This window comes from Mytilus trossulus, chromosome 5 (assembly GCF_036588685.1).
Source record: "Mytilus trossulus isolate FHL-02 chromosome 5, PNRI_Mtr1.1.1.hap1, whole genome shotgun sequence".
In the NCBI taxonomy this organism is placed as follows: Eukaryota; Metazoa; Mollusca; class Bivalvia; order Mytilida; family Mytilidae; genus Mytilus; species Mytilus trossulus.
In genome coordinates, this window is record NC_086377.1 from 44,529,729 (window position 1) to 44,551,865 (window position 22,137).

Here is a 22,137-nt window from a genome sequence, read left to right on the forward strand (position 1 = left end):
AGCCCCTCAAAGGCCAAAAATTGAAGAACTGCTGTTTTTGCTCCTCCATTCTACTACTTTTTCTCATTATTTTTTAGAAGTTCTATTGTATAGAATGGCTGTTAGCTACGAATAAGCTTATTGCCGTTTTTATAAGTCTGTTAATATATCATGGGTAGTTTTGAAGATTTATAATGTTATTGTCACTACTTATGTCCACTTTCTGAATCCATGTCATTGTCACTACTTATGTCCACTTTCTGAATCCATGTCATTGTCACTACTTATGTCCACTTTCTGAATCCATGTCATTGTCACTACTTATGTCCACTTTCTGAATCCATGTCATTGTCACTACTTATGTCCACTTTCTGAATCCATGGTATTGTCACTACTTATGTCCACTTTTTGAATCCATGTTATTGTCACTACTTATGTCCACTTTCTGAATCCATGTCATTGTCACTACTTATGTCCACTTTTTGAATCCATGTCATTGTCACTACTTATGTCCACTTTCTGAATCCATGTTATTGTCACTACTTATGTCCACTTTCTGAATCCATGTCAGAATCCATGTTATTGTCACTACTTATGTCCACTTTCTGAATCCATGTTATTGTCACTACTTATGTCCACTTTCTGAATCCATGTTATTGTCACTACTTATGTCCACTTTCTGAATCCATGTCAGAATCCATGTTATTGTCACTACTTATGTCCACTTTCTGAATCCATGTTATTGTCACTACTTATGTCCACTTTCTGAATCCATGTCATTGTCACTACTTATGTCCACTTTTTGAATCCATGTCATTGTCACTACTTATGTCCACTTTCTGAATCCATGTTATTGTCACTACTTATGTCCACTTTCTGAATCCATGTCAGAATCCATGTTATTGTCACTACTTATGTCCACTTTCTGAATCCATGTCATTGTCACTACTTATGTCCACTTTCTGAATCCATGTCATTGTCACTACTTATGTCCACTTTCTGAATCCATGTTATTGTCACTACTTATGTCCACTTTCTGAATCCATGTTATTGTCACTACTTATGTCCACTTTCTGAATCCATGGTATTTCCTTTGCTTACAAAGGAATTCAGCCATGCATATTGTGTTCAAATAGCTTAACATGTTAAACCCCGCCAATTCTGTATGTATGTGCTTTTCATGTCAGGAGCCTGTAATTCAGGTTGTTTATTTGTTACATATTTGTTTTTCGTTCATTTTGTTCACATAGATAAGGCCGTATTTTTTCTCGTTTGAATTGTTTTACAATGTCATTTCGTGGCATTTTATAGCTGACTTTGCGGTATAAGATTTGCTCACTGTTGAAGGCCGTATGGTTACCTATTGTTGTTAATGTCTGTGCCATTTGATCTCTTGTGGAGAGTGTCTCATTGGTAATCATACCACATCTTCTGTTTTATATTCATATTCTAACAGCTTCAAGTTAAGTTTAAACATGCCATCAAGTAGAAAAGCGCATTACCATAGTTCGTAATGCTCTTATTTATGATCGTTCTGAATAGGCTATAATAAAGTGATAAATTAAAGCTTAACTCTGTATGAAAGCATGACTTCATTGTTGCAGTACCATTTCTCAATAATTCAGCTATGACCTTTAACCATTAAAATCAAATATTACGCGTAACTTAAAACATCTCCATAGAAAAAGATGATTTATTTATTCACTTAGTAAGTGAAATACAAGCATAATGTATATCCACAAGCTTATTTATATATTAAGATGACGACAAGCTGAAAATATCGATGGTAAAACGTATAAAAGATGTCTTTTATCTTCATTGAAATTTTCAATATTAAATCAAAATGTTAACAAGTACAAACGATAAATTACCAATTTGTTTTACTTTCGTAAATAACGTATTAATGATAAAAAAACGAAAGTAAATATCTTTGGAAAATAGTTAACCTAGAAGGGTGCTTGTCTCCGCTTCGCGTACGATGATCTGACAGCGATGTTTTTTTTCTCTGTTTTTACCATCTTTTGGGATCCTCTGACTCTTCCATAAACAGGAAGCATGAGGTTCTCGAATAGCTGGCATGCTTCTGTAATCAATATATGTTATTAATGTGTCTGTCCCAAGTCAGGAGCCTGTAATTCAGTGGTTGTCGTTTGTTTATGTGTTACATATTTGTTTTTCGTTCATTTTTTTACATAAATAAGGCCGTTAGTTTTCTCGTTTGAATTGTTTTTCATTGTCTTATCGGGGTGTTTATAGCTGACTATGCGGTATGGGCTTTGCTCATTGTTGAAGACCGCACGGTTACCTTTAGTTGTTAATTTTTGTGTCATTTTGTTTTTTGGTGGATAGTTGTCTCATTGACAATGCTACCACATCTTCTTTTTTATATATGTATATGGTTAAGATATGCACCAAACCGTTCACGTATCATAGTCTGATGTTATAAATATCAGAATAAAAAGTAGTTCCTTGTTAGTGACAAGTGATCTGTACTTTAATCAGATTGTCAAAAAGTTACAAAATAAAAAGTTCTCACATTTCTGCACTGTGCACCTAATAGGCTTAACATCTTTTGAATAAAAGATTATTATCCTTTTGTATTTTAAATGGTTATTTTATTTATTAAATATTTAAATTTAATATATATTAAGATGTAACATGTATTGGTGGGAGACAAAAATATGCTCAATGGACTGAAAAAGTAATCGTGCTGTTGTGGTAAAGATAAAGCTATCTAAACTCTGCAGCGACAATGAAACTTATGTAATCATAACAAAGGACAAAAGCCCACGTATTTTTGAAAACAAATGGGCTCTATATTACTTGGATAATGGTTTACTTTTCAGTGCAGCTTCAAATCTAGATAGTGATCTTTTACCACAAAATAATAATTCTTAATTGTGCATTTTAGGTACGATTGCTGATATTTAATCATGCCTGGGGAAAGAAGGCGAATTGTTTCCAGCAATCAGCGACATGCGCATCCAGGAACAAAAGGACCATCAACGGCTCCGTCTTCTGTGAAGCGTACTGTTTCTGAAACTTCACAGAGATCTCAAAGAAATTACAGCATCACATCACAGAAGCCTAAAAATATGGACAAAACAAAACCGACACATGTTGGCCACGGGCGGGCTAAAACCCAACCTCCTCCAGAGACCAAAAAGGTTGAAGAATCGGTACCAGTCCATGAGCAAAATGGGAACAGTAATTCTGAACCGGAAGTAGAAGTCGAAATGGATGATAATACGGATCGAGCAAAGGAGGAAAGTTCTTCTGATTTGGAAAATAACAAGAGTGAAACGGTACAACAGAAAGAAGATGATGACAAGAAGTCAGAATCGGACGAAAAATGGGCTGAAAAAGCTCCGGAAGAATACAATATAAAATCTTTTAATGATAAGATTTTAGAATACAGCGAAGTATTCGAAACGGATAAGTTTGATAATGTAAATGAGGACTTCCCAGTTGAGGATCTAATTTCATTTGTCAACGTCATTTCCGGTACAATTGACGAGTTTAAACAACAGTCCCAGGACAGCCAAAAACAGCTAGAGGAACTGTGTTCTAAAATGAAGCATGTGAAGCAGAACATCCATTTTAGTATTACTAAGAGACAGATGGAACTTTCACCAGGTAAGTCTGCTTAGGAAATCAATGTTTGAGGGGGAGGACAGGGGTAAGGGAGACAGCGAGAAAGGGGGTAGGAGAAAGGAGAGAAAGGCTGGGAGAAAGGAGAAAACGTTGGAAAAGAAATATGAAAAAATAAAATATCTCTCTTTTTTTCGAGTAAATTAAAAATAATAAAATAAGGAGAAGAGGGGTAGGAGAACGGAGAAGAGGGGTGGGAGAAGGGAGAAGGGTACCCCCTGTCCTCCCACTCATGTATGAGGGTCTTGATGGGGGTTCTTTATTTCTTTTATTTTTATACAATTTTCTCTTTTTTTGGATTTATTATTCCTTTTTATCTCTTCTCTATAAGTCTGACTGCATCATGTTTTCCCGTTACTCCCAAACAATTATTTATAACTTGGTACTGAGTCTCTTTCATTTTCTTTTCTTCAGGTTGTTTTTGCACACGATTCACTATCTTTAACTCCTTATTATGCATGTTTACCCATTATTCTAACTTTCTGTAATTCTTGTACAGACCCTCACATATCAAAGATTATAATAAGAATTTTTCCCCTTTTTTCTTTAGGAGTTCAAACCAACGAAAATTCATTGCATAAAAACTAAAAATATATCGGGATGAAAATCTTCGTATTTCGAATCCGCTTAAAATGTATACAAACTGTACTGCCTAGTAAACATATTGGATTATATCGCATTCGTAACTTTCTTTTGGCTCAGTCGAAATTGAAAAAGACATGGTTAATTGTGTATGAATTTATATAATATACAAATAATAGTATACTGATTAATGCTGTTTATTGTAACGGGTTTGCTAATTGGTGACGTTCCTCATTTTAAATTAATACAATCTTTGACGCCGACTCTTTTTTCCATACATTGAAGTTTTCAACAATATTTATCATAGTAAAATTGTTCATTAAAATCTAAATATGGAGCCAAAAGTCTACCGGAACTTGCCAAATTTTATCAGGTTTTAATTACATATAATTTAAAACGAATGTATATTAAGTAAACTGCTTTAGTTATTCAATTTTAGAGCGTGTGTGTCCAAAACAAATTTGACAGTATATCTGATAATTATAAATGCAAACAGGTACAAAAGGTAAATGTACTTGTGTCAGGTGCTGATTTGTTCAAAATATTGACAAGAATAAATATGATGTTAGTACATGTGTTCTATAGATTACATTGGGTAACTAACAACAGGGCTATATTCTCCAATCGTTTCTCGTCACATGTAAAACACTACAATATTCTCTTTGTTTAAAACTTCCCTAAAATAAATGCATTAAATAACTCAATTCATTACTCCAGTATTATAGTTTTATTTTGCCATGACGTTGTCAGTTAATTTTCTGCTTTTGAGTTTGAAGGAACTAAAACATGTACTTTGGTCTTCAAATATCTCGCACGTGCTTAGTCGTTCCAAAAACCGGAAGTGATTCTGTTCATCAATGTGCTTTAAAAAAACCGGAAGTGTATGTTTAACAGTACCAATTGTACTTTACCAGACAACTTGTTCTACGTCTCGCCCAGTCTATTATTTACGAGCGTTTACAAATCAATAAGAAAAAGGTCAGAGTAATCAATATATTTTGCGATATCTTTCAAAACAATAAATATTTACCGGCCTTCGAAAATTCCGTTAAAGTTGCATAGAGGATTTATGATCAAGATAACACGATTGGATAATTATAGGTATAAGATTGAAACAGATGGTATTTTCTATGATAAAAAACTTACAGCTGCGATTTCTTTCCTACATGTACGTAATACACATTTTTCAAAGTTGAAAATGTGTGTTTTCTTAACCAGAACAAAACAGCGTTCCCAGTTTCATAAACTGGATGGGCAAAGAAGTTTCCTTTTATACAGAGGAAGTTAGAGAACCGCTTTTCAACAGAGCAATCACTATGAGTGAATGTTTTAGATGATCCTTGTCACATATTTTATTAAATCTTATGTTTAAATAAATCCGTCAGTTTAATAGTTAAACAACTCGCAACCCCTTTAAATGCTATGTCAATATTTTGATCAACTGTAGATCTCTATTTTAATCGTGTATTTGTTTAAAGAACTCCCATGTAAATATTGATATAAATCACAAATTCAACACTCAAAACGTTTTATTTTTCAATACCATGTTTGCCATGATTAATAAATTTATAGTGGAGTGTTTGTTCGTTCAGCTACTTCATTCCTTTTAGGTTACGACATTTGAGGTCAAGCATTAAAACATTATACATTCAATTTTGTTGATGCCTTTTCGAACACTGCCTTATTTCTGCTAAATTGTTTGTCAATATAATGTTTGCCATGATTTATAATTTTGGAGATGAGTGTTTGTTCCATAAGCTTCTTCGTTTATTTAAGGTTACGACACTTTCGGTCAAGCTTTAAACCTTTATAGACGACTTTTCGAACACTGCCTTTTGTCTACTAAACGTTCAAGATGGATTTGACAAATATAAATTTGTTTTTCATTTCAATATCGTGTTTAACATGAATGATGAATTTAGAGTTGAGGGTTTGTTTCATTTGCTCCTTCATTATTTCAGGTTACGACATTTCAAATCTAGTAATAAACCTTTATAGATGATTTTTCGAACACGGCCTTTTGACTACTAAACGTTAAATACGGATGAATCTGTTCTTCAATATCATGTTTAACATGAATGATGAATTTGGAGTTGAATGTTTGTTATTTTATCAACTTAATAATAAAATTCGTGAATCAAAAAATCAAAATTATGTTTGCTATGATAAATAAATTTGAAGTTGACTGTTTTTAAGCTACTTAACTTTTATCCTTACTTCAGCCTTTATAGTTGACTTTCCGAACGCTGCCTTTTGTCTTCTAAACAATAAAGATTGATGTAAAAAAAATGTAAGCTTCATTAAAATAAGCATTTATAACATTGAATCACTGCGAAGGATGACTGTGGAGTTAAACATATTTTTAACATATCCCCCCTTTTTAAACTGTTATAAGTTGCAAATTATAAGAATAGACTACGTTTTAAGTTTTTGTTGATAAGCACAAAATTCACATGATAGATAATCAACATTTGGAAAAGTGCGAGTATTTTTATTGACACAATTGTTAAAAATTAAAATATAATTGAAATGTCCTGAGTTTAAAATTGAACTAAATGCAAGCACATATACAGTTAACGCATAACTTAAGAGAAATATTAAGGGTTACATAAAACTATGTTAAAGTAAAGATGATAGATATACTTTCTTTGAACGTGTGAAATATGTGTTATATAGTCACAACCTTGACATGATAACAAATCAAAGTTAAGAAAAGTGCGTGTAAATTGAAATATAATTGAAATGTTCTGAGATTAAAACTACGATTCGAACCCCGGAATGCATGTTCTACATATACAAACGATGACTTCTACCTATGCGCAGTGATTCTATTTATATTAGATAAACAAGTCGTGAGAACCAGAAAGTTAGTCAGTACGTTTTCTTTAATAGTTTGTAAACATAACATTATATTTATTTGTAAATAAAGAATAGAAATAATCGTTTATATTTTATTCAATTTTCAGTTTGCATTTCAACATAATATTTATGGTTGTATTTGGTTTTCTTTTCAATCACTCCCGCGGCTGTCATTCAGGTCAAATTTGCCTTTTCAGTCACTCTTGCGACTGACAATTAGGTCAAATTTGCATTTATAATGGTAAACCCTTATTTTTAATTCTTTACATTGCAATCGAATATAAAACTCCTAAACGTATACCGAGGAAAGTGCATGAGTTAATAGCCTATTTTGTGTCATCCTTGAAAAAACGTATGGAAATGCCTGACATACTTGCCACTGAACGTGTATCAGGAATCGCTTTGTTGATCATGACCGATTAACTGTTATCAATTATCCATCCCAAATATCATGAGAATGCACATGTAATACGTCTTTTAATGGGATCAATTTCATATTCTAGTATAGCACCAAATTTGCCTGACATACTTGCCACTTAACGTTTATCGACAAATACTCAGTTGATCTTAAGAAAAAAAAAGATATAAAATAATATATGAAATTTGAAACGAAAATTTACCCCTTTTATTGTTAGTGGACACATTTTAATCTTATGTCATTTTAAAAATACCGAATATCAAGGGAAGCACATGCGTACTGAGTCACTTTTATAGCATTTTTGTCAAATATAGCACTGGATTTACCTGGAATATTTGCCATTGAACGTTTATTATAATTGATCAATAGTTATAAGAAGCATATCAAAAATCATTAAAAAGTGACGATAAAAGCCAAACAATATGATACGGGGAAAACATTCATCTCAAATATTCCGATAATCAAGCCAAGACTAGTTATAAAAATCACAAAAAAAATTCTCCCGAAATGTATGACGGAAAGATAAGGTTAATCATCCTTTCATTTTTTTAATGTTGATCAAAGTGCGTATCAAAAGGGAAGCAACTCTTTCCATGTCGAGATGCCATTCACAGAGAATCCATAATTTTAATTAAATCGTTCGTACTGATTTAATCATTTGTAACAATCACCTAGTGAAATCTCTCTCTCAGGTTAAATTAACCTTTCTAAATTGTTGAAAACTAATAATAAAATCACATCATTTCTTATCAGGCCACGCCACAATAAGACATGACCGCTTATAACATGCCATCGAACTATAAATTTGACTTTATTAACCACGCTAACGTAAACAACGTTCTTTAATATATCGGTCACTACCATTTAAGGGTTAAAAGCACGCATCTATTTAGAGAGAAAGTTTATTACCAATTTAAAGAGATATTTGTAAATCTTGAAATAAGTGAAACGTTATCAGAGATGGTCATTTAACGCTCCACTTTAAGAAATATTAATCATTAAAAGTGCTACTAGGATACATAAAAGTTTGGTTCGTTAATTGCCAGGTAAGTTTGATTAAAATTTCGGGTAAGCTGACTTTAAAAAAAATTATAATTCCATGCATTCTCAAATTTATATTAGTAATTTTCAAATATTAACTTTTGAACACGAGTCAAAACAATAAAAATGCGGATAATGTTAGCCAACGCCAATTATGATCTTTTTTCTGGGGCATAGTCTATCGGAACTAACATTGTTTAAATCTATAAAAAAATAATACCAAACAATTTTTTTCATTGAAATGAAGGGACGATACTCGTTGCCTTATAGGACAATGACATATACGACACAACTATGCAAATCTAAGAATACGTTTCTGTTTACTCTTTTGAATAGTATAGTATTTTGGTCAAGCACTTTCCTATATATATATATATACAATTGGATATAAGACTTCAGTTCAAATGAATTAAGAGATAAGTAAAAGGCCCAGGGCGCTGTATGCATAAATGTACTTAAGTTTAGATTTGTTCCGAACGGAAGGGTTTTTGTCCTGAACATGCTTGAAATATTTGCCACTGGACGCTAAAAAAACAACAACAAATCAATCTTCGATTCTTACGTTACCGAAATTGCAAAACAAAAAGGCTTGAACAATGAGTGTTGTGTATTTCCTTTAATGTTCAATCATGCGTTTATCGCATTTTTTTTTTATTTCAAGTAACATTTTATTTCATTCCACTTAAATTATAGAACATGATAATTATGTAATATGTTCATAAAATATAATTTTGTTTTTTTTCTCATTTTTATTTCGTTTTAATTACATTTTTCAAATGCGGTTATAATCAAAGTCATGCCTAATGATTGCTTGACAATACTAATTTATTCACAAAATTATTTATGAGGGAATTGCACCAAGATCTGCATACGCCTCTTTTTGATCTTTATATACTGCAACATTCGTAAGTGTATCAATGCTCAAAATTGATTAAAAAGCTCATTTCTGCATTTACATGATATGATTTTTCGAATATGATATAAAATATATTTCTTTGATGTCGAACTACTACGTTATATCGATAACGCCTAACAAACATATTTCAATAAAGCTACACCACTACACAAATAACAAGAAGACGTATGAATGTCAAGGCAGTTCTCTACAAGACAAAATGTTAAAACCTTGTGCCAAGCACTAAATCTTCTACAGTATAAAAATAAATAAACACTATAAATATATACCACAGAAACCACATTCACAATGAACATTCGAATGTTTAAAATACTGGAAAGGCTCGTGATTCCTTAAGTACAATATACGAAAAGTTCTAAATCTGAAAATTTAAAAAAAGAGTTTAAGAATTCACAGGCATTATCTTTATATGCTGCTTCGGGATATTCCGGATATCTTCGGCAAATATCGGAAACAGACATTAGTAGTCTATATGACCTGTCAGTCCGGATTCATCGGCTCTTTCATCGAATTTGTTTAAACCTCTAAAAAGTCGACTATGAATGCTATGAAGTTGTTTTTTCTCAGTTCGTACCACTGGACACGAACATTTAAAGTTTCGTTTTTTTATAAGTAAATTTGCATGAAGATGCTTTCAAACTGAGCCTCGGACTACTATAACATGTGTTAGAGTAGTCTCAGTTTACTATAACATGTGTTAGAGTAGTCTCAGTTTACTATAACATGTGTTAGAGTAGTCTCAGTTTCAAACCGGTGTTCAAACATTCGTTGTTCTTGGATTCATTACGTACAAATTTGATAAACTTTAAATTTCCCACTTTGTATTAAATTTTTAATTAGTTATGTATCTTTGACATTTAGAAGTAACGTTTCATCATAAATCAGCCAATTTTGCGTCACATTTATATCTGTTTCGTTTGAATTACATTACATTTAATTTATACATTAATATTTCATGTTTTTGATGCAATTTAATGGTTTTCGGTTTGTTTACATTCTGTAAATAAATTGATGAATATGTTATTTTTGGAATCAATATTAATTTATACAAAGCTTCTTTTTTTTCATTTTTCAATCACTTCCGAGATAACTTAGTGCAAACAAGTGGTTATTAAATTCAAGGGAGGTACAAGGAGGGGCATTGCAATGATTTTTTTTATGAATATGGCTAAGAATTAGAATAAGGAAATATTATTCCAAAGATATATAAGTTATGTTACTATTTTTTAATTGGGTACACCCATATATATGTGTGGTTATCCGGTGTCTATATATAGTTACATAAATGAGACGTTTAGCCTCCCTGATCCCCCATTTACCACCGTCATCTTTGTTTTTTCATGTTAATTTATCAATAGCGCCATGTCAGTTTAACTTTTGGAGAATAAAACTATTTTTCATCTTTATTGATATATTCGGTGTTAAACATCAGTATATTTTAACTGTAATTTAACGTTCAAAATAGCAATTAAATCGGCTAATAAATTACACGCCCTACTGAAACTGATATTTTATATAGTTTCTAGTGAATTTCTAAATTTCATTCTGTGTTGCGACGTTTTTATAAAGAACACTATTACCGTAAGTCTATTACCTTTATTCAGTCTCGTAAAATTGTATTCCTACTTTATAAAAAAAAACATCATTAAAAGGACGGATATGTACTTTTAAAGTAAAACTACTTAAAATTTACTTCTATTTATGTGATTAAAATGTGGATGTTGTAAGCCACTAAATGCATTTAAGTTTTTAAAGCTCGAAAGTGCTAGGTTACGAATTTTATTAATAGAATCCGTCTGTCGGAAGATTATAATGATTTTTTTTCAGAAAAGACTTATGAATGGATTGAAAACTGTAACAGTTGTAATAATTGTATGACAATACGTACATGTATGACCAGCAATTAAATATTTTTTCATTCCAGAGGAAGAAATTCAAAGCATTGAACAGAGAGAGCTTACGGAAAAACTCGCAAAATTGAATGCCGAAGTTGCCCGAGCGAACGCGGAACTATCCGAAGCTATCCGACTATCCGTAGAAACAGAACGCACTGCTACAGCAGCCCAAGTCTACGCACAAAAAGCAAAAGACGAGGCGCAACAAATTGAAGAAGAAATCGAATTAAAACGAAACCACGAAGCTAAGAAGAAAGTGGAAGAAACAAGGAAAATGGAGGAAGCTATTCAAAAGCAGGAAGAAGAAGAGCGAATGATAGAACAAGCTAAACAGGACAAAGAAGCAGAATGGAAAAGAAAAGAATCGGGCTTTGTGGAGAAAAGTGCAGTTTGGGAAAAGTGGCCTACATTTGAGTAAGTATATATGATATTTATTAGTTTGGGAAAAGTGGCCTACATTTGAGTAAGTATATATGATATTTATTAGTTTTAACACTAAGTTCCTGGTGAAATGTTATCCTTGGATAATTACAGCATAGCTCACTAGATCGCCCTTGTTGAGATAAGCAAGGACCATAACTTGATAACTACTATGGAACGCCATAGCTGTCTTGTGTGTCTTTTTTATTGCTTTTCTATTAAACGAAGGTGCTTTTCTATTATACGATGGTGCTTTTCCATTATACGAAGGTGCTTTTCTATTATACGAAGGTGATTTTCTATTATACGAAGGTGCTTTTCTATTATACGAAGGTGCTTTTCTATTATACGAAGGTGCTTTTCTATTATACGAAGGTGCTTTTCTATTATACGATGGTGCTTTTCTATTATAACGATAGATGTCCCATCTACAAGTTCACTACATTACGATGTCAAAATTGAACTGTGGAAATTTAATACTAGGAATACATACAAGATAAAGACGTATGTAACAGCCAGCTTTGACTTGCATTGTATAATATTTAATATATGGTATAGTACAGGCAAGAGTCTAAGCAACCCTTAACACATTCTATGTGTGTTGTTGTCTACCCAATCCATAAAGTATTGGGTAGGTGGGTAGGCATTTTTTAAGAGGGGGGCACCATGAGTGACATATTATAGACAAACACTCTAAAACTCTTGTTATTCATATTTCAATTTTTGATTTAGAATAGCTGTAAAATGTTATTTTTTTTAAATTATATACATCATTGTCAGATTGAGAGGGTCGTTTCTACCCCCCCCCCCCCCCTTTCGATTTTTTTTTCTATTTTTAAGTGTAAATTTGCTGCTTAACACATCAAACATTATAACAACCAATCGACCTATATCAGGTTTAAACACACTATGGTATAAAAGACAAAACCTTATATTTTTGTTCCTCAGATAATTGAGTAACAGTCAGATAATTGAGTAACAGGAAGAATTCAGTAGAAGAAATTGTAGTTTGCTGTTAAACACATGAAATATGATAACGACCAATTGACCTGTATAAGAGAAAACAACCATTGTATGCGTTATAACAATAATCTAGTTTAATTTCTATCGGGAAAGAATGAATCTATTGCTTAATATTCGCTAATAAAAGTCAAGTCACGAAACCGAATTCTTTGACATTTATTAGGTTAATAAAAAGTTTATGGACCAAAAGATAAAATTTCATTAATATATGTTAAGGTAACCCATCGACGTTACAAAGGATCGATTGACTTAAAAGTAATCGGACTTCTCGCCCTTTACCCCATTATGGCAACGTAAAAGTACCTTATATAAAAACGAATTGCAAATTAATTAATCAATCTTGATTAAACAAAGTTACAGTAACAACTACGTTCATTGTATTTGCATAAAATGAATAAGGGAAGCTATTTATTCTTGCAGAAAGCAAAGATTACTTTGTTTTCGATTGTGTGATATCGTCAAAATTGTGAATAAAAAACTTTCATTGGTGTATTCCTATATCTAATCTATTGAGGCTTTCTGAATAATTAAAAAAAATATTGCAAAGATTGTTAATTTTGTTTTATTGCAACCGAGCTATTACCTTCTTTATGATTGTACAATAATTTGTTTTAATGAATACTTTAGGCAGTGGTGTCGTCTGGGAAATGTGTATGCAGAGCTGTCTAAAGCAGATGAATTTGGAAATTGAAGTTACACAATGTAATTCAGAAGTATACACGCTGAGGTTTCTTTAACATAAAAAATTCTGTCTAAACATCAGCATATTTTAACATGTATTTTGGTCCCTACATCAGAGGATAAAAATTAGAGACACAAATATTTGTTTTCCCATTTCACGGTAACGTGTATAATGTTTTAAGTTCGCATTTTTATTGTTTTACAGAATTGTGCTAGAAAATGGGGATGTTGGATGTGTTGTCCGAGCCAGTCCTGGCCACTTCTCTCCAGATCATGTCGAGCTAGAACCAGTTAGTCAACTAAATTGCAATCTGACCTACGGCCCACAGGAAGAACTAGTCAGCAGTATACTGAGGTTCTCGTCGACGGTTGAAGACGGCAAACTGGATGTAAGTGGTTTAATAATTATATTTACATTAAATGTATGTGCATTGCATGCTCGTCTTTGATTGGATGACAGGAATCGAGATGCATTAAAAAATTATACAATATTTTCCAAAAAAATGCTACAACCATGAAAGTGTGGGCTCCCCGTGAATACACCAATTTGTAAAATAAAATCATATCGCAGCTGTGTTATTAAAAAAATAAGATAAGATTTAAGATATAATAAGCCATCAAAACCACAACACAAAATACACAGTATGCTTACTTATTTATTAACAAATTACATGTACATAAATGTCTCGCATCTGTGTTATTAAAAATAAAATGAGATTTCATGGAAAAACCCAGCAAAACAACAACACAAAAAAGACGGTATGTTTACTTCCTTTGTATATATTAATTTCAGTAATACTATATACATCAATGTTAAAGAAGGAACAAATCTCGTCTCGCACCTGCGAGTAAATCGAGATGTTAGGTACAGAATAAGCCAGCAAAATAACACAACATACAACACGATACATATTTATAAGTTACATAAAGTTTGTAGAGGTAACAACAAGCAATGTATCAAAAATAAGTAATAAACAAATGTATGAATGAAATTTCTGTTCAATTATATATTTATTATAAAAAAAATAAGTAGGAGAGGCGCATGCATTGTAATTCGATTTTCTCTTTCACAATTTTTGACAGTTGCATGATTGATAGTAATTATCAGCTTACGTGCACTTCGTCATGACAGGTGCGTTTTATATATGCCACAAAGGTGCAAATGATATTTACTAAGCTATTGAATCAGGACATGTTCAACAGCTTAAGTAAATAGTGGCGTGACATAACATCTTGGTAATTTATATCTAAATAGTTAACTGTTGTAAATTTCTCTTTTAAAGTCAAGTTCAAATTCATGTATTCGCATAAATAATAGAGTTTTGAAAAAAATACCGATTTTTGTTAGGAAAGATATAGTTTTTTCAAAGTCATAGACAAGTATAATTATAATTATTTTCTTCTTTTAAAAATGCATATTCATATACATTCTTTTTAATTATCTGTTAAACATAAGAGTTACTTTAATATTAAAAGTAAAACAAAACAATTAGAATAAAACCTGTAATTTATATTGAAGAAGTAATGGGGAGTTAGATTACTTAATCTCCTTCTGTTAACCCTTTTCAAGGAATATATAGAACTATCCTTGTAGTCTTACCTCGGGAGGTAAAACAGAAAATTTAACTAGGAAAAATACCTTGTTTTTCAACGATATAAACAGTAAAGTGAAAAGGTCAATCCTAGATTAAAATCTGTTAGTCAAGAAACAGTAAATTGTCCACACCACAATCATCAGTCCAGAGCCTAATCCTTAACAGATAACAACCATTGATGAGCTCGGGTCCGTTTCTGGGTTTTTATCTAATTTTGGTAGTAATTTCCTTTGTGTCAACGTATGTTATTCAATAATAATATATAGCTACTAGAATAGATACGAAATTTACAAGTAATTCAATCATTAGTATATAGTTTTAAGAGTAAATAAATATGCGGAAATATACAAGTAATAAAAAAATAGGTGTAGGAAACAAGAGCAGTGATTTTATATAAATCTATCTTTCTAAGTTCAAAAATTAATAAATTACGGCATATATGCAGTTTGATTTATTGATACTTTCGTGATAAGTTGTTTTTGTTTTCTCCTCCTTTTGAAATAAGTCCAAACACATCATATCAGAGATATAATTTTTATTCTAGGTCCCTGTATACATATGCGTACCTTTCACCTTATCCCGAACAAGTGCACACTCGAGGGAACCATTCATTAAAGCAGAAATTAACGGAAGATGGAGCGATCTAGAAACCAGAGAAGTTACCTTTGACCATCATAAGGTAAAGAGAAAGTTCTGATTTTGAGTAAAATTTTGTTGAACTGTAGTATTGGACCCTATTTTGTTTTGATTATTTATTGATCGCAATATAAATCCTTTTAACAGTAGGAATTCATCATATATGATGTAATGAACTTTCAAGGGAATTTATGATAACCAGGTTAGTATCAGGAAGGCAAAGAAGTAGTCTCGCTAGCTCCACTAGAATACTAGTGATGTTATTTGTTGTTTATTTGTTAAGCATGTAGCATTTAGAAATAAGATCAAAGACAAAGAGCTCAGAGACGGAACATTATAATATTTCTTAATGAAATGCACATTTATGCCCCTAGGGGTTGAAGGCATATACAAACAATACAATACAATATACACAATGGAAACATTAACATACTAAACATCATATGAAGTGGTAAAACAGTAATATTCATGCATATGCTTAATTGCCTCTATCCCCATCTGTTACGAACATTGTGAACTAGCCCGTTAAGAAAACTAATTCATTTTCCAATCTTATTTAAACAATAATACGTATATTTTGTTTGTATTTTTAGGAAGCGAAATTTGCCCAAGCAGAGCTAAAAACCTTTGCTAAGTTTGCAGTAATGACAAGATTGAAGAGAGATTATATAACTTTTTCAAAAAGATCAGCTAAAATTGCTTCATCATATGATCAGCGGGTTACCCTGACTGTTCCCAAAGAAACCTTCAAATCAAGAGAACACGTTCTTCTACAGGTACGTATTTAGATATACTAATGTCAAGGTTAAGGTCAACCAAGACAAACGTTTTTCAGAAAAACAAGCATATATGTAGGGATAATATTAAGATATATCATACTAATGTCAAGGTTAAGGTCAACCAAGACAAACGTTTTTCAGAAAAACAAGCATATATGTAGGGATAATATTAAGATATATCATACTAATGTCAAGGTTAAGGTCAACCAAGACAAACGTTTTTCAGAAAAACAAGCATATATGTAGGGATAATATTAAGATATATCATACTAATGTCAAGGTTAAGGTCAACCAAGACAAACGTTTTTCAGAAAAACAAGCATATATGTAGGGATAATATTAAGATATATCATACTAATGTCAAGGTTAAGGTCAACCAAGACAAACGTTTTTCAGAAAAACAAGCATATATGTAGGGATAATATTAAGATATATCATACTAAAGTCAAGGTTAAGGTCAATCAAGACTAATGCGTGTTAGGAAATGATTGAAATACAAGCAAATGGGAAAACCTTCATTACAAAAGTATCTTATGCACAATTGCAAAGAATGTCGTTTTAAATAACATTAAGCGGTATTATTCTTATTGCCAAATATTCGGTTTACAACGCTTTATGGGTATGGACACTTTAAATTTATCTTTTGTTTGGACAAACCTAACGTATAAGTAATTCATATCAAAGGAGTACGAATCATTAGAAAATATTTTTGATATGTCAGTTAAATACTAAGGATGCTATGTACATGTATAAATCTTTAACCACCGCCCCCAAACCACGTTAAATATAGGGCTATTTATATACTTGTATTTTATATTTAAAGCTTTTATTATCTATGTAGTCCATGTTGTCAAAACGTACAAAACAATATTTGGCAATCTTAAAAGACCTAAATTAACATTTGATCTTGTTTGTCATATACAATGATAAAGAAAATTCGATGTAATCTTTCTTTTCGTTTGTGGCTTCGAGTGACGGAGAAAAAACATTGTTCCAAATATAGTAATCATACGATATAGGAGACATAATAAGTCTTATTTTAAAAGGTTGTAGTTTGACAAAGTAAACATGAAAAAATATACGACCGATAAATATTACTGTAAAGGAATGTTCTACTTGGCCTTATAATGTGTTGGTGTTTAGGAAACGACCATTTAACTTTAAAAAAAGTGAGGGTCCCTGTTATTAAAATTTGCTGTTACAAAATATTAGAAATTATTATAAATTGAGGAATGTATCTCCCTCATGCAAAGCTCTGATTCCTTTCACGGATTTGGCTACTACTTTTTGGACATTTTGGATTATAGCTCTTCATCTTTTACATAAGCTTTGGATTTCAATATTTTGGTCACGAGCATCACTGAAGAGACATGTATTGTCGAAATGCGCATCTGGTGCAAGAAAATTGGTACCGTTAATTTTATTATTTAAAGATATTCTGATCCAGTTTGACCAAAAAAAAATGGAGTTTAGCAGATGACAAAGAATAATTATTATTCCGTGTGTGAGGGTCTGGATGGGATTTACAGACTAAATAAATAATGGACGATAATTGGAGAGGGAAAAGGCAAAACATAAATTAATAGAGAGTGAATAGGGTAAAAATATTAAGAAACAAGAATGATGGGGTACTCAGTTATGAAGACTATACAAAACAGGGGCAACATAAATTAAGAATACAGAAAAAAAAATCTAAAATATTGGAGAATATTGTAAGAAATGACCTCAATCCGGACCATAATGTGTACAAAAAATGTAAAACAAAGACACTCAAATCAAAATTTCAAAAAACAATCGGATTTGAAATTAAATTACAAGAAAAATGAAATACATTTTTAGGTTCAGCCTGTTGATTCGACTACCATACATGAACTGCAACAGAAGAAGCCCGAGTGTAAACACATCCTTACGTCAAGCCCTATAATCAAAATATCCTGGGAAGGAGCCGACATCGTCAAACCAATAACCGTGAGTACGAAGTGTATAACATTAAGTCAAGTCCTATCAACAAAATATCCTAGGAAGGAGCCGCCATCGTCAAACCAATAACCGTGAGTACGAAGTGTATAACATTAAGTCAAGTCCTATCAACAAAATATCATGGGAAGGAGCCGCCATCGTCAAACCAATAACCGTGAGTATAAAGTGAATTACATTAAGTCAAGTCCTATCATCAAACCAATGACTGTGAGTACGAAGTGTATAACATTAAGTCAAGTCCTTTCATCAAAATACCATGGGAAGGAGCCGACATGGTCAAACCAATAACCGTGAGTACAAAGTGCATTACATTAAGTCAAGTCCTTTCATCAAAATACCATGGGAAGGAGCCGACAAGGTCAAACCAATAACCGTGAGTACGAAGTGAATAACATTAAGTCAAGTCATATCATCAAAATATCATGGGAAGGAGCCGACATCGTTAAACCAATAACCGTGAGTACAAAGTGCATTACATTAAGTCAAGTCCTTTCATCAAAATACCATGGGAAGGAGCCGACAAGGTCAAACCAATAACCGTGAGTACGAAGTGAATAACATTAAGTCAAGTCATATCATCAAAATATCATGGGAAGGAGCCGACATCGTTAAACCAATAACCGTGAGTACAAAGTGCATTACATTAAGTCAAGTCCTTTCATCAAAATACCATGGGAAGGAGCCGACAAGGTCAAACCAATAACCGTGAGTACGAAGTGAATAACATTAAGTCAAGTCATATCATCAAAATATCATGGGAAGGAGCCGACATCGTTAAACCAATAACCGTGAGTACGAAGTGCATTACATTAAGTCAAGTCCTATTATCAAAATATCATGGGAAGGAGCCGACATCGTTAAACCAATAACCGTGAGTACGAAGTGCATTACATTAAGTCAAGTCCTATTATCAAAATACCATGGGAAGGAGCCGACATAATCAAACCAATAACTGTGAGTACGAAGTGTATTACATTAAGTCAAGTCCTATTATCAAAATACCATGGGAAGGAGCCGACATAATCAAACCAATAACTGTGAGTACGAAGTGTATTACATTAAGTCAAGTCCTTTCATCAAAATATCATGGGAAGGAGCCGACATGGTCAAACCAATAACCGTGAGTACGCAGTGTTAAACCAATAACCGTGAGTACGAAGTGCATTACATTAAGTCAAGTCCTTTCATCAAAATATCATGGGAAGGAGCCGACATGGTCAAACCAATAACCGTGAGTACGCAGTGTTAAACCAATAACCGTGAGTACGAAGTGCATTACATAAAGTCAAATCCTATCATCAAAATATCAAAGGAAGAAGCCGACATGGTCAAACCAACAACCGTGAGTACGAAGTGCATTACATTAAGTCAAGTCCTTTCATCAAAATATCATGGGAAGGAGCCGACATGGTCAAACCAATAACCGTGAGTACGCAGTGTTAAACCAATAACCGTGAGTACGAAGTGCATTACATTAAGTCAAATCCTATCATCAAAATATCAAAGGAAGAAGCCGACATGGTCAAACCAACAACCGTGAGTACGAAGTGCATTACATTAAGTCAAGTCCTTTCATCAAAATACCATGGGAAGGAGCCGACATGGTCAAACCAATAACCGTGAGTACGAAGTGCATTACATTAAGTCAAGTCCTTTCATCAAAATACCATGGGAAGGAGCCGACATGGTCAAACCAATAACCGTGAGTACGAAGTGCATTACATTAAGTCAAGTCCTATTATCAAAATACCAAGGGAAGGAGCCGACCTAATCAAACCAATAACCGTGAGTACGCAGTGTTAAACCAATAACCGTGAGTACGAAGTGCATTACATTAAGTCAAATCCTATCATCTAAATATCAAAGGAAGAAGCCGACATGGTCAAACCAACAACCGTGAGTACGAAGTGCATTACATTAAGTCAAGTCCTTTCATCAAAATACCATGGGAAGGAGCCGCCATCGTCAAGCCAATAACCGTGAGTACCAAGTGCATTACATTAAGTCAAGTCCTAACATCAAATTATCCTGGGAAGGAGCCGCCATCGTCAAACCAATAACCGTGCGAACGAAGTGTATTACATTAAGTCAAGTCCTTTCATCAAATACCATGGGAAGGAGCCGACATGGTCAAACCAATAACAGTGAGTACGAAGTGCATTACATTAAGTCAAGTCCTATTATCAAAATATCATGGGAAGGAGCCGCCATCGTCAAACCAATAACCGTGAGTACGAAGTGCATTACATTAAGTCAAGTCCTATTATCAAAATATCATGGGAAGGAGCCGACATGGTCAAACCAATAACCGTGAGTACGAAGTGCATTACATTAAGTCAAGTCCTAACATCAAAATATCATGGGAAGGAGCCGATCTAATCAAACCAATAACCGTGAGTACGCAGTGTTAAACCAATAACCGTGAGTATGAAGTGCATAACATTAAGTCAAATCCTATCATCAAAATATCAAAGGAAGAAGCCGACATGGTCAAACCAACAACCGTGAGTACGAAGTGCATTACATTAAGTCAAGTCCTAACATCAAATTATCATGGGAAGGAGCCGACATCGTCAAACCAATAACCGTGAGTATGAAGTGAATTACATTAAGTCAAGTCATATCATCAAACCAATAACTGTGAGTACGAAGTGCATAACATTAAGTCAAGTCCATCAAAATATCATGGAAAGAAGCCGACATAGTCAAACTAATAGCTGTGAGTACGAAGTGTTTTTTTCAAATTGTGTATGATTTGTTTCTTTCCCCAGGGCTTTTTAAGGCAAACTTGGGAAAATTTTTATAAATTCATTGAACAATATTGAATAATGGAATATTAGCTGCGAATTTGACATAGTAACAAAAAAGCTTAAATGAAGACAAATTTGAATCTACTGCAATAGTTTAATGGTGTATATGAATAAGTTATTAATCGTCTTTCGTAAAAATCATCGAAAAAATGATTTTAATAAACTCATCATAGGCACCAGTCTTCATCTTTTGTATGCTAAATTTTGAAATAAACACCGTTCTTCTTGTCATATTTTATTATATAGAAATAACACCGTCCTAGTTATTTTACCGATTAATATCATACACTAGTAAGTTTTAAAAAAAGTCCTTTTTTTTCTAGGTAACGATCCCATGCCCACCAAATCCAGCAAAGGCAAGAAAGATTGCCCAAATGAGAAAAATGAAAGAAGATAAGATGAAACAAGCTCGACCCGTAATCGTCACGTATGACGAAGAACAGGAGAAGAAGCGACTTCTGGAAGAAAAGAAGAAAAAGTACCAACAGCAACAAGAAGAAGCTATGAATGAATTGGAAGAAAAGAAATTTGTTCAAACAAAGTGGTATATGGGAGATTATGCGCATACCGATGGTAATTTTATTGAATTTCTATATTATAAAAATAAGGATCGAGATGTGGTATGATTGCCAATGAGAAGAGAAATTCCTGTTTTAGGTTCATTATGTGAGGTCTGGATATTTGGTCTTAGTTTCTAAATTCTTCATTTTTAGGCCATTTTCTCTAGTCTTTAATCTATAGGGCTATTGTATTTATTCATCAAGTTTAAGCACCCTGCTGTTTATATATCTCTTTGATTAGCCTTTTTCTTGATTCTTTGTTTTTTTTTGTTATTTTTTTCTTCATTTTTTCTCATTATTAAATTTTCTGTT

The 22,137-nt window shown here is 32.7% G+C and overlaps 1 protein-coding gene across 3 annotated transcripts in view; it reads left to right on the forward strand.

Annotated features, from left to right (window-relative positions):
• Positions 1-22,137, forward strand: part of LOC134718874 (death domain-containing protein 1-like) — a 42,233-nt gene that overhangs the window by 15,112 nt on the left and 4,984 nt on the right. For all 3 annotated transcript variants that reach the window (XM_063581700.1, XM_063581701.1, XM_063581702.1), the window contains exons 2-8: positions 2,891-3,615; positions 11,371-11,755; positions 13,671-13,854; positions 15,605-15,739; positions 16,290-16,472; positions 18,315-18,443; positions 21,589-21,838. In XM_063581700.1, coding sequence (XP_063437770.1) covers positions 2,913-3,615; positions 11,371-11,755; positions 13,671-13,854; positions 15,605-15,739; positions 16,290-16,472; positions 18,315-18,443; positions 21,589-21,838 — 1,969 coding nt within the window. In that variant the 5' untranslated portion in view covers positions 2,891-2,912. The remainder of the gene's footprint in view (positions 1-2,890; positions 3,616-11,370; positions 11,756-13,670; positions 13,855-15,604; positions 15,740-16,289; positions 16,473-18,314; positions 18,444-21,588; positions 21,839-22,137) is intronic.